The 26,625-nt window shown below is 37.9% G+C and overlaps 2 protein-coding genes across 12 annotated transcripts in view; one reads left to right on the top strand and one right to left on the bottom strand.

The window, feature by feature from the left end:
• Positions 1-473: 473 nt before the first annotated feature.
• LOC117989996 (arrestin domain-containing protein 1-like) lies at positions 474-4,414 on the bottom strand. Its single transcript, XM_034977420.2, has 7 exons — positions 4,008-4,414; positions 2,892-3,010; positions 2,665-2,799; positions 2,383-2,588; positions 1,587-1,754; positions 852-1,037; positions 474-633 (listed from the first exon to the last, which is right to left on the bottom strand). Exons 2-7 carry the CDS (start codon positions 3,007-3,009, stop codon positions 538-540), a joined length of 909 nt encoding a protein of 302 aa, XP_034833311.1. The 5' UTR covers position 3,010; positions 4,008-4,414; the 3' UTR covers positions 474-537.
• The window catches only part of Hrb27C (Heterogeneous nuclear ribonucleoprotein at 27C), a 37,130-nt gene continuing 14,181 nt past the window's right edge, over positions 3,677-26,625 (top strand). For 3 of the 11 annotated variants that reach the window (XM_034977410.2, XM_034977409.2, XM_069504342.1), the window contains exons 1-9: positions 3,682-3,822; positions 7,830-7,856; positions 8,239-8,442; positions 11,689-11,879; positions 15,065-15,147; positions 16,379-16,599; positions 17,198-17,397; positions 19,304-19,393; positions 19,991-20,166. In XM_034977410.2, the coding sequence (XP_034833301.1) occupies positions 3,785-3,822; positions 7,830-7,856; positions 8,239-8,442; positions 11,689-11,879; positions 15,065-15,147; positions 16,379-16,599; positions 17,198-17,397; positions 19,304-19,393; positions 19,991-20,166 (1,230 nt within the window). In that variant the 5' untranslated portion in view covers positions 3,682-3,784. Of the gene's footprint in view, positions 3,823-7,829; positions 7,857-8,238; positions 8,443-11,688; positions 11,880-15,064; positions 15,148-16,378; positions 16,600-17,197; positions 17,398-19,303; positions 19,394-19,990; positions 20,167-25,353; positions 26,617-26,625 lie in introns of those variants that run through there. The other 8 variants (XM_034977413.2, XM_069504347.1, XM_034977412.2 and 5 more) reach the window with 7 other exon arrangements.

Raw genomic sequence — 26,625 nt, 5'->3', positions numbered from 1 at the left:
TTGATTTAATAGCAGCGGTTTTTATAATGGCATAATATATTTTTGGATATAGTAGATAATCTATGGGCCAAACCCTTCTCACTCTGAGAGGAGACCCGTGCTCTGCGGTATACATATTAATCTATGCTCTGCAGTGAGCCGGCGATGGGTTGATCATGATGATATTTTTATCACACAATTTGAGGTTTTGAGAAATAGTTACCTACTGACTTTTGATTTCTTTTGTAGAATGCAATAACGATCCTATTCTAAATTGATTTTGTGATTTTTGAGTGTGATTAATTGTACTTTATCATTTAACCATAACATTTTAACTTAACAGCATATTTTTTTGGAGCGATTCATTTTTGTCCTAGATACCAAGCTTTTTAGAATTTGAAAGTGTTGCCTTGTATTAAATTTTTCCATCATAGGGAAATATCCGACAGAATATAAACTCTATTATATTATTTTCAATAGGTTTATTCCGATGTTTAAAGTAATATGAAATTATTATTATTTTAAATTATTGACTGAAAAGTAATTGAAAAGTTCACTTTATTTATAAAATATACCATGGGTAACTGGAGTCGAGGCAATCGTCACTGGTATATCGGAGTAAAGAGGCAGATGAAACTGAAAGCTTACTTTTACCTGAAAAATAAACAATAAAATCTATTGATTTTTTTTTCACGGTGAAACCGAGATGGCAATCGATGTATGAGGCGAGAGTAAATTTACTCCCCGCACGTACCCAAACATCACCCGCGCTATCCCATATCGTGTAAGCGTGGAAGCTTTGCGGGTGTGCGGGGCGTCCCCACCCCGATTGCCATGTCGACCTGTCGCGTTCAATACAGTTAGGTACATACTTGCAATGAATACGAAATATCAACCATAGGCTCAGTCTGATTGATCGTTGAAGGTATAACGTCTTGTGGAATTTCCATACTAAACATGCAAGTTTGTTTCGCAAGGTTCTTTATTTCGTTGTATTCGGTCTTACAAATAACATTTTCATTATTATAATATCCAGAATTTACGTTGTATTCAATTTTCTGTGGAATTTAAATAATCTTGTACAAATTTAAATAGAATGTACCTACCTAGTAGATAAAGTATCAATGACACAGAGGTAAATAAAATTTTAAAAGAGAAATCTTATGTTATTGAGATAATATTATTAGGTACCTATAAGTATAAAGTATTTATATTTCTTTTTCGTCTTTTTATTCAATCAGCTGCCGTTGGTATGTAAACAGTTATGATATTATAAAATATCTACTAGATGACGCCCGCGAACGTGTCTGCGTGGTTTTAGGCAATTGGTAGGTTTTAAAACGTAGTGATTATATTCTCTTTGGTTTTAGGTTTTCATAAATTCTGCGGGGACTCTATGATTTTCGTCTTTCACAAGCTATCTGCGATCTATCTATTTCATCAAAATCAAAGAGGCTTAGAGGATGGACCGTAAAAACGTAGCAAACAGACAGATAGATAGTTATTACCTCCGCCTTTATAATATTACCTAGTAGGTAACTATATGGATTTAGGATTGAAATCTAATTATTTTTATTTACAGACTTATACAATTTCGATTAACTTACTTGAATTAAAGCTACGCAAATTTTTCTTACTTTTACCCTCTTTTCATTTGTTATTGTAGCTTCGAATGGTATTTGTTGTGTAGAGGCAAACCCTCTGTATGTTTTAAAGGTCACTGAAAAGTCTGAAGTATTTCCAAACGCTTTTTCCAACACATATACCATCGGTATCTAAAATCCAGAATATCATTTATTAAATAGTGGTACTAAAAATACTCTCCGTATAAAAGCCTTGAAAAATAGCATTTTTCAAAGTTATTTGTACTTAATTAACGATAAAAGATTTTAGATAGGTACATTTACCGTTTCTGATAAAATTATCGTACCGTAGCCGGCAAGAAATAATGTAGGTACGTAAAGTCAGCAACAAAGCTAAGTATACACCTGTCGCTTGTACTGGCGGGTGCACACATAGCTTTGTTGTTGACCCTACATCAATCTTTAGAATGAGATTTCGGCTTTTTAAAGCGTTGTCACTGTCACTCATACCTATGTGACGTTTTGTTGGTCTCAACGACAGAGACAACGCTCTACAAAACTGCTATCTCTTTCTCAAAGTCGATGTTCAATATTTTCTGCAGCGTACTATATTATTTATTTAGCTTAAGGATCTGCTTTAGCTAAAAGGTTTTAGTTTAGCTAAAAGATTAATAGCGCCATCTACCTAGATTCTAATTATTTTGTTTTTGAGATATTTATAACCCTCGACTCTGACTCGCACTAAGGACTCACACGTTGCCAGTTTTTTCATATCGAGAATCTAGATCCTTAATAATTATAAAATAAAATATTGCCTTACCATATACTCGCTGATATGATTTATATTGACATAATTCATAACAGTAAAGGGAAAATAATGTTTTCTCTTAATTTTACAGGCGTTTTTACTCTGGATAGCAATTCGATAATATATTTTTGCAATCGAATCTTTGAAAGTGGGTGGTAAATCAGCTTGTAACATAAAATGAAACTGATAACTTCTTATACCAGGTTTTATAGTTTTACCTAAAATAAATCAGCGCTTTACTTCACAAAATAAATTTCAAATTTTCCAGAAGAATAATATTAACTAACTACTTACCTTGCAATTCTTTAAACACATCAATGGAAATATCAAGAACTCTTTTTGTTTGTGAATATATTTTTATATATGGCAATGTAGGTGAGGATCTTGACCACGTCGCTTTACTTATTCCAATAACTTTAAAATCAATTTCTGAAAATAATATTAATTTTATTTATTATTTAGGTATCATAATAATATAGTAATAACTAGAAAGAACAGACTATCCCGATTTTAAGACTTACGTTCTACTTTAAGCTCTTGTTTGAACTCTAAAACCACTGATCCAGTGATTATATTATTTGTAAGATAGACACCGTTGGAACCACCGTGCAAATCAATACTACACGTATCCCATACCATTCTTGCTCAAATAAATACAAAGATTGTACAGGAATAGAATCGTATTTTATATCGTCCTGTTTACGTATGGAATTTTCATTGCTATCTTGATTAAGTATAGCAAAGTTATTATCATAAAATTAGATAAGATAAAAATATTATAATATTATGAATATGTTTTTAAAATTACAGCCAGATTAACATTAAAACTGCAAATTCTTATTTAAATAGTGATAAAATTCCAAATGAAGACGGCTTTGTGTTTTACTAATCTGCTTTATAACATGCTAGGTTGTTTGTTTGTTTTTCAATGGCATCAAAAACCTGTGCCAATATACCAATGTTACCCATTTCCACTGTAACGAGGATTCTAGCTTTTTGAATCTATATTTTATGAAGTCAGAACACGATCAGAACCTACCTACCTATGGAACTTACGATCAGAATAGAATAAAAAATGGCAATATTATAAATAAGTTGCCATCGTGTGAAAATAAATATAAACTGTAACCGTTTAGGTTCTTGTTTTTCAAAATAATGAGTATAGTTTTGAATTTAATTAATATTTAGTAATAAATATTTAGTTTGAAAAATATATTATTATAGACTTTATAAAAAATGGCACATTTGTGTGATTTAGATAAATTTAGATTGTGGTTTGACTACTTCCTTCTTCCATGACTTTTTTGAGAAAGCGGATGTGGTTGGTCCGCCATAATCATTCGTGTGGGTCTGTGCTTGTGTGGTTTAGGTGTCTTTACCGGTGCCAACCATTATTTTTAATTAGTAATAAGTTATGCGTATGAATCCAGACATGGACGATGACGAGAAGGGGTAAGCGCTTTTTAAAGTAATATAAGTAAACATCAGGGCCGCCTCGAGCGTGCCAACTATAATAGGTCAAACTGCATGTTCGCTTGGTGTGTCGCGTTTCACGATTAGCCAGCAAGGCTTTCGAGGCAGCTTAGCGTCTTTCCACAATCCGTGTGTATTGTGTTATGCGATGTTTGGATGGTCACCTGTTAATTTTCAATGATCGATATGGTAACAGTTCACGTACGCTTAATTAGCCTTATACCGGCGAGCGGCCACCGACCCCAAGCCTTGCCGTGCAACTTGCGTGTACCGATCATGGCAGCTTCACTTTCCCATTGTACCGAATGCCATATTTCAACGATTCATAGTGAAAATCCGCGTATATTTCCATACAGTTGTTTATATAATCGGTCCTAAGACTCGAGTTTGCAGAAACGTCGCAATTGGTAAATTAACCTTTTTGTGTGACTAATGTGGCTTTCTTATCAGCATTTTGTATGAAGGTACTCGTGGTGACATAGTCCAAATTCGTGTCACTTGGGACACTTGGAGTTATTAAGTTTTTTTGAATCTGTTAATGAGGTTAATGGAACGGCGTTGGAATTGCCGCGTAGATCAATCTCGTTAGCGAATGTCTGTTAAACATGCTGATTCATTTGCATACTGTTACTTTTGCCGATGGTCGTGCCGCATTTCTCTAAATTCGCTGTCAACATGTTGTTTTCATGTTTACTACAAGGTGCTGGTCTTTTTTCGTAACACGCATTATTGGTGACGCGTCGACCCCTTATTATATTTTGTAAAGTTATTTGACAATCGTGATAACATTATCAACTAGAATAACTCGATGCCCGCGATTTCGTCCGCGTGGATATACTTAGGTTTATAAAACGCGAAAACTTGAGCTTTCCGGGATAAGAGTAGCCTATTTGTTAATTCAGGGAATAAGCTATCTTTGTTCCAAATTTCAGCCAAATCGGTTCAGTCATTGTGGAGTGAAGGAGTAATACACATCTAAACTTTCACTATATTTTATAAGTAAGATCAGTCTTAGCTACTAAAAATAAATTAAGTCAGAAAAAAAATCCTATGAAACTGTTACTATCAAAGGATTAAAAAGTATCACTTTTTCAAGCAAGCAATAAGATAGGTACCACCAATCATATTTTTTCAACAAAGTGAATGTCACTTTCACTATTGCAAGTTCTAGGTCTTAAAAAATTATTAAGTGTAGCTTTTAGCTTAAATAGGATTGTAAAGCAGAGCATAATATTTTAATGCAAAGTGCATTAATCTTATTTTGTACATCATTTTATTTATCAACACATTCCTAATTGCTTCAACAGGTGTTTGTGGTTGTTCTTCATAGATATAAGGTTATAAAACTATATTTGTAATCCTAATGCACTGCCCATAAAAATAATTTCTTCTTACAAAAATAAGCTTGGAAAAATAGCTTGTTCTAGACTACAGCTGCATTTATACTAAAACTATGAAAAAGAAAGATTTGTTTGTGATTGATAAACTCTGAAAATATTGAACAAATTTTTATAATTCACTATTACTTTACCCAGAAGTAACATATTATATATGTTATGGATATAGTATGTACATGTATCCCACCCAAGCGTAGCCAGGTAGATCAGCTAGTGCCAAATATTTTCTCAAGAGCATACCAATAGATTAGATGCAGGTAGGTTTGCATGCAGGTTATACCTAATACTGTAAATGACAAAGTTTGTTGCAAACCAAAATGTACAAAGCAAGCCTAACATCCTCAAGTATCTTCTATAATATAAAAATGAATCACTAAATGTGTTGCTCATCGCAAATCTCGAGAACAGCTGAACTGATTCCGCTAATTCTTTTTTATAATATTCCTTGAAATACGATGATGGTTCTTACGGAGAGAAAAATTTGAATCGACTGTTAGGCGGAACGAAGTTCGCCAGGGCAGCTAGTAGGTTAATAAAATCTCTAAATTAATGTTGTTATCATAAATGAATGTATATCAAAACATCCTAGGCATATTCATTAACCTGACACAAAATTTGGTTTTTTTTATCACCTTAACTCTCACTGATGTTGAAGCATCAATTTACATAACTGTCTAGAAAAGGAAGGTTTCCTTATTTTAATGTGTATTTTTGTCAATTTCCTCTCATTTGGAAGTATAGTAGGTGAGATTATATAGCATTTAATGCTATATTAATTTGCTAAATAAAATGTTTCAGGAGCCATATAAGTTACAACATATATTTTTATTTGAATTTTTTTAAATTTCAATTATAATATTGTGTTCAAGATAATAATTAAATTGAATTAACTAAATACATTAATTTTCTTGTACTAAGCAACTTAAGACCCTTCTTATCTTGGCCCCTACATACCTAACTGTTGGACATTATTATATTCTAGTGATAATGTCCACTAAGTAGGTATGTAGGTCACTTCAATAAAAATTGCTAACCATTTTATGTATCATTTTGTCTTGAAGTATTTTACTACCTATTTGTTGTAATAAATTCAATTGTGCACATTTAGTACTGAGAATTTTACAATGTTTTGTGCTGACCTTATTGAAATGGATTTATTGGAAATCACAACATACGATATAAACTGGCTAAAGTCAAAATTGGGATATTATGAACAATTGATTACCAGCTGGGTGATAATGGTGAAATGACATGAATGCATACTGGTATAGTGATATACTGAATCCTGATATACTGAAGCTCTGATAGCCTAGTGGTTAGGACGTCCACCTCCTAATTGGAGGTTGGGGTTTGGATCCCAGTCACGCACCTCTAACTTTTCAGAGTTATGTGCGTTTTAAGTAATGAAATATCACTTGCTTTAACGGTGAAGGAAAAAACATCATGAGGGAACCTGCATACCTGAAAGTAACGATCCACACTTGGCCAGTGTGGTAGACTATGGCCAAAACCCTGCTTCCTCTGAGAGGAGATCTGTGCTCTGTAGTGAGCCAGCGATGGGTTGATGATGATGATACTCATAATAATATGTGGGATTCCCGATATTTCTTTTGCAATGTGACATGTCATTGTACCATAATCACCCAGTTGGTAATTCTAATCAGTTTGTTCATAATATCTCAATTTTAACTTGATTGCGGGTTGAAATATTTTTCAGAAAATTTATTCAAATGCAATTCAAATTATTATTAGTTTTTTCTTCAGATTCAACATTACAAGCTAGCTTATTCAGTTGTCAGTACCCTTATTATAAATGCAAAAGTGTGTTTGTTTGTTTGTTTATTGGTCTGTCCTTCAATCACGTCGCAACGGTGCAACAGATTGACGTAATTTTTGGATGGGCATAGATAAAGACCTGGAGAGTAACATAGGCTACTTTTTATCCCGGAAAATCAAAGAGTTCCCACGGGATTTTTAAAAACCTAATTCCACGCGGACGAAGTCGCGGGCATCAGCTAGTATTATATAAATATATAATACTTGCACTGTTTATAAAAATCATCTCAATGCCTCCAACAATGTTTTCAGTGGCTCCAGTTATTGAATTATTGACCAATTAATATTGCTAATTAATTGGTACTAATAAAACACCCATTAAGTAAATAACCGGTACAATTAATCTCAGAGTTGTTATAAAATATCAATTACAAAATCGCTTATATCACTACAATCTGATTGATAAATCTACAAAACAACATCTAAAATATTGTATTAATTATGTATTTTGTTTTGATAAAACAAAAAAATTAAGACTTGATGTTGGAAAAAAATCTGAAATCTCAGGTACTATAAATCCTATAAAACTTGAGGCAGTTAGGTTCTTGTAATATATAGTAGGTATAAAACCATTGAGGAACCAAAACCTACCGCCATGAGGGTGAAATGGGGATGGATGGTTCTGTGAAAGTTACATGTATGTACCGCGCGAAAATATCTTAAGTGCAACATGCACCTGTTAAGGGAGTGGAGCCGGTGGCAGGCCACTATGCCAAAGTAAATAAAGCTGAGTTTGTCTTGTTGTCAAAACAGATGCTGCACTGAGGCTACACCCGATATGTATGTATGAGTTGGACTTATGTCTTAGGGACTTGATATACCAAGCGCCCCGGGCGCGTAGACGGAATGCTGTGAAGAAAAAATGTATGACGCTCTATGGACCGAAAAAGACGCACGGCGGGCGCTTGTTATATTTCGTTCCATAGAGCTCCATACATATTGTCATTACAGCGTCCCGTCTGTGCGTCCGGGGCGCTTGCTATATCAAGTCCCTAATAGGGAATCAGAATCTTAACGTGGCAAAAATCGCCAGCAACCGCTAGTTCTTTATCTAGATTTATCAATGTTGCACTATTTTTTTTCACTTTGTTGTACAAGCAATGAGTCATACTATTTGTTGGTATGTCAGTACGGATGAACTAAGAAACGAATGGTTTTACAGAAAACTGTTTGTTGGTGGTTTATCATGGGAGACGTCGCAAGAGAACTTGCAGCGCTACTTTTCTCGCTACGGCGACGTGATCGACTGCGTCGTGATGAAGAACAGCGAGTCGGGGCGCTCGCGGGGCTTCGGCTTCGTCACCTTTGCGGAGCCCTCGCTGGTCAACGTCGTGCTGCAGAACGGCCCGCATCAGCTTGATGGCAGGTATGTCACAATGTCACACTTGTTATGTTCTTGTCATATACTTGTTACACTGAAGGCGAAGTGATTAATTCTTGTCTATGAGATCTGTTACTCTATAGGCACTTATCTCGATGGTTGTCGCTCCAACAATCGTAATAAAATCTGCCACGCGGCGCTGCGTAAAATGTGACCCGATTAATGCGCGTACAACAAAAATGCATGTGTGCAAACTGCAAATAATATCTTTACACACATCAATTAATACAATAGTTTGATTATTAATTATACCCATTTTTTTATTTTTTTTACATTAAATTAATTTGTAAATACTAAATAGACACCATGATAAATGTGGCAATTTAGCACAGAGCATTAGGCGATACGATAGAGTTAGCAATATTGACCGACGTTTGAATTCAGCCTTTTCGTTTCATCGGTGCTTAAAAAATTGTAAGAGTTAAAAAGATGTACGCCTATCCCATCGTTCATGTTTATAATCAGCTATTTCTATGCAGCTGCTGTTAACGTAGGCCTCTTTCACACCAACCTTTTTAGTTAATTAATTAATTTAATTACGCTAAATGGAATATTTTACTTTTTTTTTCAAACATAAAAGAACTCTATAATGTGGTAGGTAAGTCTGTGTTAGGTTTAAACAGCCTAATTTTTTTTTAGGGTTCTGTACCTCAAAATGAAAAACGGAAGGAACCCTTATAAGATCACTTCGTTGTCTGTCTGTCAAGAAACCTATAGGGTACTTCTCCTGTTGACATAGAATCATGAGATTTGGTAGGTAGGTAGGTCTTATAGCAACAAAAATCCGAAAACCGTGAATTTCTGGTTACATCACAAAAATAAATTAAAATATGTTCACAAACAAATAATTAGTATTTTCAACTTTCAAAGTAAGATAACTACAAATGACCTGTACATTCATAAACAGATTTTTATTTATTTTTATGCATAATAATTTTTGATTTATCGTGCAAAATGTCGAAAAAACACACTGTAATATGAAATCCTCGGTTTGGCCGATTTTTTTAAATAATATTAAATTTAAAACATGTATCTAACCACATCCAGGCAGTGCTTTTAGCGATATTGTTAAAGGTGCGTTCAGATGTTTGTGGTATATTATTCGCAAACTGCATATACTAGTTGCTGCAATAAGCAAAATAGTCTACAAAGTTTGCTACAAATCTTTAAGTATGCCATTAAAATTTATTTATTTATGTTTCTGTATTTTCTTATAGGAACGAAAAATAAAAAAAATTATGTTGCGGGGCATCCCTCTGAATGACACCCTTAAACTTTTAAACTTTAAAAGTGTCTGTCAGGGAGTTGCCATGATACTAAGTGTCTGGCAATGCAAGACAATGTCTAATACTATTTCGAAGAAAAAAAAAAAAATTAGACTTAATACTTTGACATAAGATTTTTTACACCTTTATTACCTGTTATCTCCCAAAGCTACCAAGATCCAAACAAACATGCAAACAAACGTTCCTCCCATTGTTGGGGACAATACGCAGATAAATTTTCAGCTTTTATAAAATAACGAAGGTCTGGCACGCGCACGCTCTTAGTCCACAGTATGATATTGCAATAAAGTACACTATAATATATAAATTCCGAACAAAATTTCGCATATTATATGTGTGGGACGGACGTTATTTATGTGAGGCTGGGTCTACATTTGTATCGTAGTTCGTATTATTTTTTCGCTGTGTGAAAGTCCAGTGTGAAAGGGTCATGGAAGCATGCAAGCGTATCATATTTTTGCGTTCTAACAACTGATCATATATCATGTGTGAAGTGATACACGTAGGAATTAGGATCTTCGTGACAGAGCGGAAAGACGATACGAATGTGGACCAAGCCTACGAGTAGTAGAGTAATACAGAGTGCTATTTTTGGAGCCAGTGATGCGAAAATTTAACTATACATAGTGGAATTTTGTCATGCCGACGAATTCAAAGAAAATGAAAACTATAATCAAAGGTTTTTCAAAAAATTCGTTAAATATATACTATATGATATGTGGTATACCATATACAGTAGGTCGATTTCGTAAAACCTGCATAAATCATTATTACAATCTCAATTGTTCTGATTGGCTGAATTTGTGCGATTCTTGTTGCAACAATGCATTGTAGTGAGCGAGCGTTAACCAATCAGAGATGATTGCGATCGTGACATTGTAACTGTCATTCTCCCGCAATCGCGCAGCTGACTGTGGTGTCACTGCAACCATGTAGTGGCCACCTGTTTGCACCTTATTACCAGTATATTATGTTAAGAGTGTTTATACAAAGAGATATTAATTACTAGTGAAAGATTAGATCAGTGAAAGTTTTATCTGAATGGGAAAGTTGTTTTGCGCTGCGGACCTAGCGATTGTCCGTGTCGTATTACATACACTTGAAATTGAACATGATAACGATAAGTTTTTATATATTATAGCTCGAATAGAATAGAAATATTTTTATTCAAATACACTTTTACATGTATTTTTGAATCGTAAATGCATCTCACACTGGTTCGGAATGCCTTTCCTACCGAGAAGAACCAGCAAGAAACTGACTCTTGAGGTCAACTATTCCACTGCTGGATGATGCCCGCGACTTCGTCCGTTTGGATTTTTAGATTTACCACAGAATTTTCGTCGGGATTAGCGTCGAAAGATCGTTTTTAATATAATTCCAATTTCAAGGTTATGTTGTCGGCCATTTTGTCGATGCGTTATTTTGCGCTTTTCCTTAAAACATTTTTCACTATTTCAATTATGAATAATGCGCTAACTTCCGTGCTTTTAATATTATCACTGATTCTTTTAAAATCAAAAATTGACGCTTTAAAAATTTTCAAAAATACTTTTTGTTCTGTAATAATATATTGAGGGAGGCGACAGTTAGTTTATAGTAGACTAGCTCATGCTCACGACTTCATCCGCGTGGGCTACACAAATTTCAAACCCCTATTTCACCCCCTTAGGGGTTGAATTTTCAAAAATCCTTTCTTAGCGGATGCGTACGTCATAATAGCTATCTGCATGCCAAATTTCAGCCCAATCCGTCCAGTAGTTTGAGCTGTGCGTTGATAGATCAGTCAGTCAGTCACCTTTCCCTTTTATAATATATTTAAGATCTTGGTTTTTTAAAAATCTCTAGGCAGCCGTTTACTACATGGTGTATTTATAATTTGATTTAAATATGATTATATTTAAGTTTTTCTTCAGATTCTAAGAATTTCCTTTTATTGTCGTAGAACAATCGATCCTAAGCCATGCAACCCGCGGACGCTGCAGAAGCCTAAGCGTGGCGGAGGTTACCCCAAGGTGTTCCTCGGCGGGCTGCCCTCCAACATCACGGAGACCGACCTGCGCGTGTTCTTCGGCCGCTACGGCAAGGTCATGGAGGTCGTCATCATGTACGACCAGGAGAAGAAGAAGTCTAGAGGTATGCGGAGTCTTTATTTTTCATTCGGATTAGGTCAGAGTTCTAACGTAAATCTTAGGTCGAAAGTCATAATGCACATGTACCAGGAGAACAGGTGTTTGAGGACTAGTTACAAGTTTTCCATTGTACATACGCTGCACATTCAGCCATGTCCCAGTTCCACGTTGTAGCTTAGCTTAGCCCAAGCCAGCTGGATATATGAAGGTGTTACCCGGCGGGTTTACTTCTAACATCTAATGTAAATGAGTGAACACTTAATAGGCATATGTACAAACTAGAAATAAGTAGCTAAGTAAAAATGTAAAAGCTGTTTGTGTTCCATAATAAATAAATAAATAAATAAAAAAACATCACGGGGACCGACCTGCGCGTGTTCTTCGGCCGCTACGGCAAGGTCATGGAAGTCGTCATCATGTACGACCAGGAGAAGACCTCCAGTGGTGATTGACCTTTATTTTCATTCACGAGGTCAGAGTTAACATCATAGTATTGGCGCGGTCCATGAGTAGTCAGGTCGACGCTTATAGTGTTTAAACTAATAGAGAGAAAATACCTACGGTTTTACCGTGTATTTTTTGGCACAGAAAATGGCGGCGCTTGTTCATAGTATCAGCTAATCAGCTGTCAGAGCAAAAGATTAGGTTATTTATTTACAAGAAAAACAAGTACTTGCGCTGGCACAGCAAATGGCGGATTGTGCCGAAACCCTGTTTTTATAGTTATGTTGAACTGTAGTGTTGTCTCTTACACACTTAATAAAATTTCGATAAGCTTGAGCTAGTTTCCATTCCGCTAGGACATTAGGGCAACTCTTTATATCTCTATGGGTCGTCGACATGTACCAGTAGAAGAGGGGTTTGAAGAGATGATTCATCAGTTGCACATAGTCAATAATAAATTGATCTTGAGCCATCTTCATTCAGTCACGTCCAGTTTCACGTACTAGTTAAGTTTTAGTCACGTTTTAGTACTCGAAGCTACAAGTTGCGAGATTCATGAGTTGTCAGATTGAATCATAATGGTTGTCATCATTCATCGTAATATACCAGCACCTCGATTGCGGGAAACCTGCATCAATCATTATTACAATCTCAATTGTTGTGATTGGCTGAATTTGTGCGATTCTTGTTGCAACAATGCATTGTAGCCAATAGTGAGCTAGCGTCAACCAATCAGAGGTGATTGCGATCGTGACATTGTAGCTGTCATTCTCCCGCAATCGCGCAGCAGCAGGGCGATTGTCTAAAACCTGCATCAATCATTATTACAATCTCAATTGTTCTGATTGGCTGAATTTGTGCGATTCTTGTTGCAACAATGCATTGTAGCCAATAGTGAGCGAGCATTAACCAATCAGAGATGATTGCGATCGTGACATTGTAGCTGTCAAACAACCGCGGTAGGGCCACAGGAGAATAGAGATTGGTGGAGTTTGAAGTTTGGTAACAATGTCACAGTGGAGCAACGTGTGTACAGAGCAGTGGCAGCTTTACCACACACATCCCCAGTTTCAATCCAATCTTTTCATTTGTCGTTACTCACGATAAACTTGATTAGTGTGAACTTAATAAAGACTAGCTTATGCTTGCGACTTCGTCCTCCTGGACTACACAAATTTCAAACCCCTATTTCACTCCCTTAGTGGTTGAATTTTCAAAACCCCTTTCTTAGCGGATGCCTACGTCATAATAGCTATCTGCATGCCAAATTTCAGCCCGACCCGTTCAGTAGTTTGAGCTGTGCGTTGATAGATCAGTCAGTCAATCAGTCACCTTTTCCTTTTACAGTAGAAACTCGATTATCCGGCCCTCGGTTATACGGATTCGCGATTATCCGGACTACCAACCGAAAATTGTTCGGCCAAGTGCGAGTCAGACTCGCAACCCGAGGGTTCCATACTCGGGGTTTTATTCCGCCATTTTTGTACGATAAATCAAAAACTATTATGCATAAAAATAAATAAAAATCTGTTTTAGAATGTACAGGCAAAGCCCTTTCATATTATGATATCCCACTTGGTATAGTTATCTTAATTTAAAAAATTGAAAATACTATTATAGTGAACTACATATGCACAAAACTCGCTTTTCTTCATACATTCGATTATTCGGATTTTCGATTATCCGAATCCCTAACGACAACAATTAGTCCGGTTAATCGAGTTTCCACTGTATATATATTTAGATTTTAAAAACTTTGTTATTAGTATGAAGTTAGGAGCTAAAACGCAAGATCACAACCACTTTCTATTGACCTACGTAAGTGTCCACATCCAGGCAGTGCCTTCAACTCAACCTGTTGTTGGTACGTTCAGATGTTTGTGGGATATCAAAAGCAAACCAGCATATACTTACTGCTCCTGTGAGCACACTGGTCTACAGAGTTTGCGATACTTATACATTTTACATATCACAAAAGACAACCACGATTAATTTGATGATTTCTAGGGTTCCGTACCTAAAGGATGCCATCAGGACCCTATTACTAAAACTCTGCTGTCCGTCCGTCCATCCGTCTGTCTGTCTGTCTGTCTGTCTGTCTGTCTGTCTACGAGATACAGTCAGCTACTACTACTACCACCATAATAGGTAGAGACCGGAAATTTTGACAAATAACCCTTCACTCGACAATCACTTGACAAAAAATGTTATTTCTTGTACGGAACCCTTCGTGTGCGAGTCCGACTCGCACTTGACCGTTTTTCAATTGCCGATATTTCGACTCAGTAGGATGAGTCGTGGATGATAATTTTTGGCAAAATTGTGTATGTACTATGTATTGATTAATATAACCAAAATGTGGTTAGTAATATCACCTTTTACTGTTGAACTATTCAGAATATTGAACATTGGCACCGATTCCGTTGCCTTTCTCTTAACTAAATTTAGAGTATTTGCATCCTTTTCTTTTTAACAATGCTACAAACGGACAGAACATGAACTTTTAGACTCTTAGATAGTCTAGAACTTTAGTGCACGCTACAAATTTAAACAGTAGGCTCGCGACTGTGCGCTTAAATCACGGGCTTTTACCATCTAAAAATTAAATTTAAAACTGTCAAACTGCGTCTGTCCTTTTCATATTACATTAGTAAGAAGGGGATGCGAATACTCTAAAATTAGGTTTTGCTCAGAATATTGAACACTAACTATAAAACGTTTGTTACCTGTAAGCTCTTTTTGCAGGCTTTGGATTCCTGTCGTTTGAGGACGAGCTTTCCGTTGAGAGGGTGACCCAGGAGCATTTCATTAACCTAAATGGCAAACAGGTAATTTTATTTACTTTCCATTAACTATTGACTTGATAAGAAATGTGTTAATTTTATTTACTCTCCTAAAAAATAAAATTTTATTATCTAATCTGTTGGAATTAGGTTATTTAGTTCTTAAGCTAATTCATCGTCATCATCATCAACCGATAGACGTCCACTGCTGGACATAGGTCTCTTGTAGGGACTTCTACTCGCCACGGTCTTGCGCCGCCTGAATCCAGCGGCTCCCTGCGACTGAGACAATCGCCCTACTGGATCAAACCGAGAGTTCCCTCACCCTAGTTCACTCTGGTACAGGTTTCTATGTAAGTCCACATCCAGGCAGTGCCTTCAACTCAACCTGTTGTTGGTACGTTCAGATGTTTGTGGGATATCAAAAGCAAACCAGCATATACTTACTGCTCCTGTGAGCACACTGGTCTACAGAGTTTGCGACATATTTCATACTAGACTAGATGATGTCCGCGACTTCGTCTTAGAGGATTTAGGTTTTTAAAAATCCCGTAGGAACTCTTGTTTTCTGGAATAAAAAGTGTCATATGTCCATCACCCCGAGATGCAAGCTATCCCTGTACCAAATTTTTGTCAAAATTGGTTAAACTTCCCGATTGACGCTCTTCCTGTATTGATTTAAAACAGTTTAAGCAAGAATAACTCTCCCTCTCTCATACCCTGCATCATATTCATGAAAATGTAGTAGTTTTTTTGTCATGTTAATGCGTTGGATCCCCAGATTCTTATGCATATGACTGCTAAGAGAACGAGATATAATCACCATCAGATAAAGATATTATATTAGTGAAAGTAACCTGTACCGACGACGACTTAACATGTTCTCGTAAAGGCCAAATTCGAACACCCCAAAGGATTACATTAACATCCAATAAACTACAACATCAAACATGCCAAGACGAAGAAGATAACATAACGTGATATTGGCACCGATTCCGTTGTCTTTCTCTAAACTAAATTTAGAGTATCTGCATCCTTTTCTTTTTAACAATGCTAAAAAGGGACAGAACATGAACTTTACATTTAAAGACTCTAAATTTTAGTGCACGCTACAAATTTAAACAGTAGGCTCGCTAAAATCACGGGTTTTACCATCTAAAAATTTAATTTAAAACCGTCAAACTGTGTCTGTCCTTTTCATATTACATTAGTAAGAAGAGGATGCGAATACTCTAAAATTTGGCTGTGCTCAGAATCGGTACCATTGTATGTACAGGTGGAGATCAAGCGCGCCGAGCCGCGCGACGGGTCAGGCAAGCTGGGGTCGGGTGGCGGTGGGATGGGCGGCGGCATGGGCGGCGCGCCCGGCGACGCGCCCGCGGCCGGCCAGTGGGGGCCGCCGCAGGCCGCGCCCATGAACATCATCCAGGGCCACAACGGCCAGATGGGCGGCCCGCCCATCAACATGCCCATGGCGGGACCCAACATCATGCAGGGGTGAGTCGATGTTTTCATGTTATATAAAACTAGCTGATGCCAGCGACTTCGTCCGTGTGGACGGTTGGTTTTAATGGAATGAAAGCAGCTTATGTCACTCTCCAGATCTTTAGCTGTACCCATGCATTGAAGGACAAACCAACTAACAAATACTTTTGCATTTATAATATGGATAATGATTATTTTCGACATAAACTTTTCAGTTTCAAATTTTTCTTTGTTTCTGATTCACACCACTAAAAATTAAAACAGCTGTAAATCAGAAAGAAGTATTTTTTTAATATAAGCTAGAGTTCACCCACTTTGAATTTGACATAATATTTTGGAACAAAAACTTTGGAAACAACACCCATTGTTATTGATTTTTGAAAAATACATGAGGTATTGTAGGACATTTGACAAAAACCAAGTGGTACTCTATCTCGCTCACTCATTAAGGCAAATATGAGAGAGAAAATATACTTTACTTCACACATAGAATGACTCAAAGTATAAAAGAAAGAAAAACGTTTGTTTCTTAAATTGTGCCACATATCACATGTTAGCTAAGGGTTGGTTGGTTAATAGATGGTTTGAATGTATATGATGTTGCTGGCAGATACCAAGGCTGGGGCACGTCGGCCGGGCAGACGTCGTACGCGGGGTACGGCGCGGCGGGTGGTGCGGGCGGGCCCGGCAACTACCAGGGCTGGGGCGCGCCGCCCGCCCCGCAGGCGCCGCCGCACGCGCCCGCCTGGCCCGCCACCAACAACTACACGCAGCACGCCCAGCCGCCCGCGCAGGGCTACGGCAGCTACGGTACGTGACCAGTATAGTACTAGGATAACAGGTTCGACGGAGCCGTCTAGACAGCGGTAAGTGCGGGACAGAGCGACCCGAACTGACCTAGGTTCACTACCTAGGTCCTTTATTGACGGGTCGTCATTTACCACGAGATCAAAGGCGGATTGACACAAGTGTGCGCATTATGCGGCCAGTGGCCATCATATGAAACTAGCCGTGCGCCTGGCCAGTGGCCACCTATCGCACAACAGGTCTGAAGCATGGCGTCCAAACCCTCTTTTGCGCCTCTCGCTGTACGATCTGCAGAACGCGCTTCAATCAAGCTGGCCCTCGGACCTCGCCGTCGCACGAGCCCATGAGCGAATGCGCCTCTTAGAACACGCTTAAGTTAGCGGACTCTATTTATGGCCACCGTGCCCAGTGCACACAGTTCATTCAGCCAATCACACCATGAAGCAGAACTACAGCAGCTACGGTACGTGACACTCGCTATCATACACCGTGACGACGAGATCAGCCTGTCTCACCTGGCATTTGGTCGACCAGCTGGCCTCGACGTCATCGGATGCGTGCGCCTGGTATAGATATTCTATTTCACGAAGTCCGCTTGGCAAAATTTTTATGAGTACACGTTTTTGTGCGCGTGATGTGTTTCTTGAACACGACGCGGCTTACGATACGCACAAATACTCACTACTACAACAAGGCTTCAGGAAATAGAACAACTTAGCGCATTGCATTGAGCGGACCTCTAATTTGTGGTCATGTACCCAGTGCACACCTCAAGCTGATCGTATCTATCAAGCTTGACGCTTAGTTGGAGATAAAAGGGGAATATTAGTCCCGTGGCTAATATTCTTAAACAATGCGCCCCTTCGGATTGTATTTTTATTTCTCAGTTTAGCACTCCATGATAGACAAACGATCAGCTAAAGGGGTCATTTACGATATAATGACATTTACACTAGAGGGAGGAGGGGGTGGTTCCCCATTTCGATCAGGGTATGTCCAAAAAGAACACGCGCAGAAATACGGGAAACACCACGTGTCTCCGCCTATGCCGATATAACTGTAGAATAGAATAGAACATATTTTTATTCAAGTAAACTTTTACAAGTGCTTTTGAATCGTCAATTTACCACTATAGCGCTCGTACCGCTCGCGTGAAACTGACATTTTGTTGAGAGATTTGTCGATTGAGATGTATAAGCAGTACATATAAATATCGCGCTTGCTTCGCTCGCACTTGTTAATGCTACGTGACTAAAAAACTAGCGTAGTCCGAACTAGCCTTAACAGTAGTTCACAAAGCTGTAGAGCGACGGGTAGTGCTACATACTATAGTCCGAACTAGCCTTAACAGTAGTTCACAAAGCTGTAGAGCGACGGGTAGTGGTACATACTATAGTCCGAACTAGCCTTAACAGTAGTTCACAAAGCTGTAGAGCGACGGGTAGTGCTACATACTATTATCCGACCTAGCCTGAACAGTAGTTCACAAAGCTGTAGAGCGGCGGGTAGTGGTACATCTATAGTACGAACTAACCTTAACAGTAGTTCACAAAGCTGTAGAGCGGCGGGTAGTGGTACATCTATAGTACGAACTAACCTTAACAGTAGTTCACAAAGCTGTAGACCGGCGGGTAGTGGTACATCTATAGTACGAACTAGCCTTAACAGTAGTTCACAAAGCTGTAGAGGAGTGGGTAGTGGTATAATATTACATACTATAGTCCGAAACCCAGCCCTAACAGTAGTTCATAGATCAGTACAGTCAGTGTAATCAATATAATTACAGTACTGCAGAGGGGCGGGTAGTGGTACTTACATACGAAGTCAGAACTCACCTTAACAGTAGTTCACAAAGCTGTAGCGGGGCGGGTAGTGGTACATACTAACGGTATGTATTGTTGGTCTGCAGCGAACTACAGCTCGGCGCCGGCGGGCGCGTCGGCGGGCGGCAGCTGGACCAACTGGAGCATGCCGCAGAACTCCAACTCCACTGGCTCCGGTGAGTGCCGGCCGCGGACCCCCCCCTCCCTCCCTAGCGTGTATCTAGATAGGCGTTATTGCTACTTTTAAATGTTTTTCATTTAATGACATTGTTTTTTCACAGGTGATTTTTCACGGAAAATGATTTTTCAATTTTCGCACTTACAATCGTTTTTGCTACATTAATTTTACTAGTTTTTCTCTTTCTAACACGCAGCGATGCTAGTTTTCTCGCTCGCACACTCTTTAGCGTCTTAGCTCTCTAGATTTCACTGCGATTTTTCACAGAAAGTAAGTTTTCAATTTTCGCACTTATGATTGTATTGTGCGAAAATTCGCTTACCGTCAGAAGTAGCAAGCGACTGTTTGCTACATTAATTTAGTTAGATCATTTTGCCTTTGCGATGCGACTGTTCTCGCTCGCGCGCTTTTTGTCTTAGCTCAAGTCGACGACCGTGCGGGATTAAATGTAATAATTTTCAACTTTGTGAGATTTAGCTTATTTAAATAAGGTGGCTAGTGTTATATGAAAAGACATTTCACGTGATTTTTCACATGTTACGTGTAAAATGGTATATGGTCCGCCTAGTACTAACAGTAACCTGTTGGCCAGCAGGGTCGTACGTGCCGCTGTCGGAGGGCGGCGAGATGTACGGGCGCGGCGGCGGCGGTGCGGGGGGCGGCGCGCAGCCCGCCCTGGCCGGGGCGCTGTCCTCCGCCGCGCTGTCCAAGAGCTCGTCCGCCGACTACTCCACCTACCAGCAGTACCCGCCCGCCTATCAGCAGGACCAGGTACCCCACACACCTACACCACACACACACACACACACGAGCGGATAGTGACGTAACTAGACTAAGAACGCTTTGTGGAAAACCACAAAAAAAGGTTACCTATTTTATGAATTATATTTTAAGGTTCCTTAACTGGCGGCGAATTATGACTATAGGATAAGTTTTTTTAGTTTTATAATATTCTAGCTGCCCTGGTGAACTTCGTTCCGCCTAACAGTCGATTCAAATTTTTTTAATTTTTCTCTCCGTAAGAACCATCCTACGAGGATCCTTCCATCCTTCAAGGAATATTATAAAAAAAGAATTTGGGAATCGGTTCAGCTGTTCTCGAGATTTGCGACCAACACATTTAGTGCTTTATTTTTATATTATAGATTTCGTATTCAGAGTACGATAAAAACCATTCTTACTCATTTGATATGCTGTATAATGGTCAAAATAAGTGTAAATCCAACAAATGAATGAAAGCTTGTACATTCTCTGCACTAAATTAAATTAATTAATTGAAAAAATTAAATTAATCAGGTTGTTGCCTTTTAGTCTCTCAGATTCTATTATTCAATTTTTTTAAATTCATTATAGGCAAACGCTTGACCACAATCACACCTGATGGAAATTGATGATGTGGCTTAAGATGGGACGCGTTTACCTAACCTACAAGATGCCTATTCACTCTTGTTTTAAAGATAGCCGGGTTGTAATTGGTAGGAATTCTAGTTACGTCACTACCCATACCAATTACTCAGATAACAACATTTTTTTCGAAGTATGTGGTATTGGATACAATTTGTAAGGATACATACCTCCTACCTAAGTATCCTCTACCACGCACGTTTTAATTTTACCAATTTTTAATCCTTATTAATTTTGTTTTGTTTTTTAAAACAGTAATGCCTTATTATTTAAATGTATTGTAGATGCCAATCAAAACTGTTTCAGGTTGAAACTTAAGGGCTAGTTCATGTATTAGTTAAACTTTTTTTTGCAAAAATGATCTATTTCTCAGATCAGATGAACCTGCCCTTAACAATAAATATTTATCCTCCACGATGACTCGATATTGTTTGTAACATTATTTTGTTATACTATGTATGCTTAGGTATATAGTTTTTAACAAAATGATTTTATAAACATTGTAAAAACAGTGCTTTATTATGCCCGGTTCCTTTAACATTAATCAATTAATCTTTTCATTTTCATTTCAGAATGCTTTTGGTACATTTTTATTGGTTTTTATACATCTGTAAAAATGTAAAAACCAAAAACATCTTTATTATTCATCTAGATATTTTAGATCATGAGCAGGAATATCCAGGAACTGGGTATAAATTTATAGGTTTTGCCTGGCATGAACCATTATGATATAATACCCTCTTTAGAACATTATGTGTATTTAAACCCTGTAATGGTTTTTGCTAGGTTTTTGAGTCGCTGCATTACCTTGGGTATGGTGTTGTTTTAATTAATAAATACATTTTGTATTAAAATATCGGTAAAATTATGTATAATAGAGATAAAGCACAATCGCCTTTATTTATTTATTCAAACATCTTTATTGTTAAGTATTTACAAAAAGAATAAAAAATACAGGATATGTACAATTAAAACACAAAGGGCGACCTTATCAAAAGTCAAAAGTCAAATAACTTATTTAAAATACGTAGTAAATTACACTTTTTGATGGTCGGTTAAAGTATCACTAAAGCCTTTATAGGTTCAATACACACCTGCAGCGGAGTGGAGTCGAGGCGCGGCATTTTTTTTTTACAACAACTCATACTAACCTTTATTACTTTCACATAGAAGGCGTGCCCTAGTCTCATCCGTGTTTTGTCATTATAACGACTTATACCGTAGCGTCACTCGGAAAAGTAGGTATTATTGAAATATTTTTAACGAGTAGTTAGAATGTACTCCCAAAACATGCTCAATGAACACAGGTTACAACGCTTAAAGGTTTTCGAGAGTTAAAATCTTTAAAAAAAACTAATGATAAAACAAACTATTTGTTAGAGTGCGATTGCTATCGCAACGTCTAATTGCACAGCCCATTACGATCCAAACACCGAAGATATTCTGAAATCTGAGTCTCGAGTGAAATAAAAACCGGTAAACACCCATATTTATACAAATTCTTTTAAGATGGTGGAAGTATGACATCAAATGAGTTTACATCGATTTTAATTAACTACGTTCAATAAACCTTATTCTAACTATTCAAATCAATAAGTAGTTATCAAAGGACACGCTACGCCTCCGCTTCACACCGTAGGTATGCGTCGTACCTTAGACGATTGTGGTGATAGTGCTCGATTATATTGAGGTCTAGTAATTTTTACAAGGACTAAAAATAAAATAAGTTCCATAAAATCAGTGAACGCAGGCCATTTAACCGGGTGAGCGTTTTGACCCTAAAGGTATGATTCCGAACCACGCTGCACGCAGCAGCGTTGCCGCAACAGCGCTGTCACCAGCTGTCACAGTCCTGTCGCGGCACTACTGGTCCCCATACAATCTCTATAAGCTAACATTACATTCCGAGCTAGGCAACAATGTCGCGGCAGCAATGTAGCGGAACATTGCTGCCTAGCTCGGAATGTAATCTATATATATAAAAGGAAAAGGTGACTGACTGACTGACTGACTGAATGACTGACTGACTGACTGACTGATCTATCAACGCACAGCTCAAACTACTGGACGGATCGGGCTGAAATTTGGCATGCAGATAGCTATTATGACGTAGGCATCCGCTAAGAAAGGATTTTTGAAAATTCAACTCCTAAGGGGGTGAAATAGGGTTTTGAAATTTTGTAGTCCACGCGGACGAAGTCGCGAGCATAAGCTAGTGTTATATAAGCTTATAGAGATTGTATGGGGACCAGCTGTAGTGCCGCGACAGGACTGTGACAGCTGGTGACAGCGCTGCTGCGTGCAGCGTGGTTCGGAATCATACTTTAATGAATTTAGTGGCGCGTCAAAAAAATATCGGAAGAGTCTAGCTCGTGAATATAATTCCTTATCTTAGACTGAGATCTATAGAGCGTACTATGACTTTACTCAGCCTTGGCTTAGAGTTAAAACGAGACAGATTTGTGTCTCACATAAACCTGTCTCGTTTTAAATCTTAAGTAGTGTGAGACAAGTCAAAGTACGCTCTGTATATCTCAATTCTCAGATTTAATGCCTAAAGAAAATTTCTATTTCAGAATTTGTGACCATTCACCATATTTATATGAGAATGCAACACGAATCTGGCTTGAAAAATAAATTTAACGATGACTAAAGTGAAATATAACGTATTCATAAAATTATACTCAAATTACAAAATGTATTTATTGATAATGTATAATGCTTTGCACACCATCATGCTTTTTTATTGAATCTGGTGAAATTTCAACTGTACAAATATTAGGTGTCATTTAAAAAAAATCTTGAACCACTACCAACATATTATAAAAGTAAATGTTGACCATTATAAATACTATCTGTCCCGGCTTACTCACGTGTCTACGTGAAACTAGTCGGGCTAACGTCGACTACACACGTGAGTAAGCCGGGACAGATAGTATTTATAATGGAAATCACTCACGGTAGTTTAAACGCTAAAATAAATGTTGACCCTTTATTTTTGTGCAGTTGGAAATTATATCATTAAAAAAAGACTTATCATGCTTGAGATTAAAAATATAGCTTTACACATTTGAGTTGGGTCGAGGTGATCTATGCTACTTGCGGTGGAAACCGATATATTATGCTTTCATAAGTTTTTCCCCTAAATATATCCACTTTTCTCACTATGTGATCTTTAAAAACTGATTGACGCAAAGTGAACAATCACAGTTGCTGCATCATACAAAATCATTTAGGCATTAGCAATGTTCCAATTAAAATTTAAAAAAAAACAATATTCAAGAAAATTAAGACCGAAGGCTTTTTGTCTGCCAAGGAAAAGATTCCTCATACTGTTATGATAAAAAAAAATTATTAGCCAAAGTTCAAAATTTTGATTAAACCTCAAAGAACGTCATTTAACGTTGTGTTAATGATGTTTCTAATTTAACATTTTTTTAATAATTCAATATCAGGTTAGCCCTTGAATTCTAAGGCTCTATCTATAGTGTATTTTGACTTTGCTCAGACCAGCTGCAAATACCACAGAATATACTCTGAACATATTTTGTAGTTTGTATTGTATCAATGACTTAAATATTTAATTAGTTTCGATCACAATTTGTATGAAGTCACTGTTATGGTTTACTTTTGAAATTATTATAGATTATTCAAATTAACTTTCATCATTAGTGCTCAACAAAAACAATTAAAATGGTGCTTAGAAATCGCAAACAATTCATTTTATTGCCTTACTTAACTAGGTGATAAAATTGTTACAATCAATGTTTATAGGACAACTTTGTAAATTTTTAATTTAATAATTTTGTCAATAAAGTACAGCCAAGTTGATGTATATATTTATTTAGTACGATATTATTTGCTAACCCTCGGGGCTTGCTCCTGCCACCGTCCCACCATATCCTGCTTTTTCTTGATTTTCTCCTGCATCCACCTCTCCATATTTGTTTGACATGGTTTTCGGTATGTACCGGTGAATGCATGACTGGGTTCCGCTCCTAAAGCTCCATCGACACATTCGCCCGAACGAACGAATGATTTGACGAATGAATGCCGCGCCGATCGTAGCAAAGTTCAATTTGGTTGTACTTGCCGCGAGTTTGTTTGCGATTCGTGAGTGAATGCGCGACCGAGACATGTCACTGCGGTGAACGAGCGAAATTCAGCGAAAACCTTGCCCGCACTTGAATGCAAACAAACATGAGACAGCTATGATGCAGCATGAATCTCTCTAGCCCGCCTTAGTTCGCCTCCCCGCATCCGTGTGCTGCGTTGCTTGCTCGCGAGCTGCCGCATCAGTGCATGCTCGGCGCGACGTGCGATGTCTTTTCGTCTCCGAGCGGCGGCCGACGTATCCATAGTGACAAATCGAGGAGTATCGTCGTACAGAAGTTTCGCTGAAGGTCTCTCATCACCCGCCCCGCCCCGTCCCTCCCTCCCTCATCGCCCTGGGGTTCACGCTTTGCCGGTCCATCTCACGCTCTGCGCTATAACATTGTGCTGCTCAGGGGAGCGTTGGCGAGTGGGACTGTATGTCTAATTCTTCTTTTCCAGTTGGTCGATCAGGGCCCTCCGGAGTGGCTCATCCAGAAAGACAATTAGAGCTAAGGGTGGGTTCGGATGAGGGTATGTCGCGAAACTGGGGATTTCTCACTATGGACGGTTCGGTCTTGCGACGATTGCGCGGGCTCACCTTAAAGGCATCGCACCGCACTAGATTTAAGCTTACCCTTAGTTCCATTCGATGTTCATATTGCATTTTTGTAGACGTGCGAGATGATTAAATATCGCTTTGTTTCATCTCAACACTTGTAAATTGGCATTTAAAGTACAAATTAGTAAAATTTGGATTTTCTCATATTGTTACAGGTTCATTAATAGATAATTTTAATGATAAAATAAGATTAAGAGCTGTACTTTAAGTGTTCAGAGATGAAATTCGAACTATTCTGTTTAATGTAACCAGAGAGGCATATACGCAAATCTGTGCCCCCCCAATGCCTCATGCGCGTCACTCAATGTGGTCTTTTCAACTATTTACACGCAGTCTTAATATTTAGATCACAAACGAATAAAGACAACCACATTAAGTGTCTCCATGAGACGCCGAGGGCGCGTCGTCGCCGAAGCCTCTAGCTTACTTTGGACAAATTTCTATTTTTATACTTATTCAATAATCGTAATCGGCGAGACCGAAACTAATTGGTGACGCGACAGTGCAGGCTTCCACGCGACGCGTCTGTCGCACCATCGCGACGACTTGTCGTTTGATCAACCGCATTGTCGAGACAGCCATTTGACAAGTAAAAAATCAGTTTTTATACAAATAAATTTAAATAATAGTACATTAGTTATGTTAAGAAGCGCAGTTGGTTAGACGATAACTCATGCAAACTTAGATTGTCAACGCAAGTGGCCTAATTCAACTCAGTGTAATCGACAGCTGGCATATTATTTTATTTTTAAAATTATCGTAATGTTTTATTTTGAAATTATCCGTAGTGACATCGCTTACTTATTCGAACATTTCATAACTTTGAGGCCACTTAGCGTTCTGGTAAACTTGAATAGGCCCCTCTGCGCTAACGGTCCCATAAGTATAATAATATCTAACGACCTCCAATCGGACGCTAAGTTCGACTGACCTATCTGCCTTGAATACTTCGTCTAGTATCTCGGCAGCGAACGTTACATTTCATTAAGTTACATTAAGTTATCTAAAAATTGGGGGTATTACTTTTAAGACAAAATAATCATTCGAGTGGGATGCTAACCGTTATTACTTAAAAATTAGTGATTAAATTTTGTATGAATCAATTGGCTTTT

This window comes from Maniola hyperantus, chromosome 17 (assembly GCF_902806685.2).
Source record: "Maniola hyperantus chromosome 17, iAphHyp1.2, whole genome shotgun sequence".
In the NCBI taxonomy this organism is placed as follows: Eukaryota; Metazoa; Arthropoda; class Insecta; order Lepidoptera; family Nymphalidae; genus Maniola; species Maniola hyperantus.
This window is presented reverse-complemented; position numbering and strand designations above follow the sequence as displayed.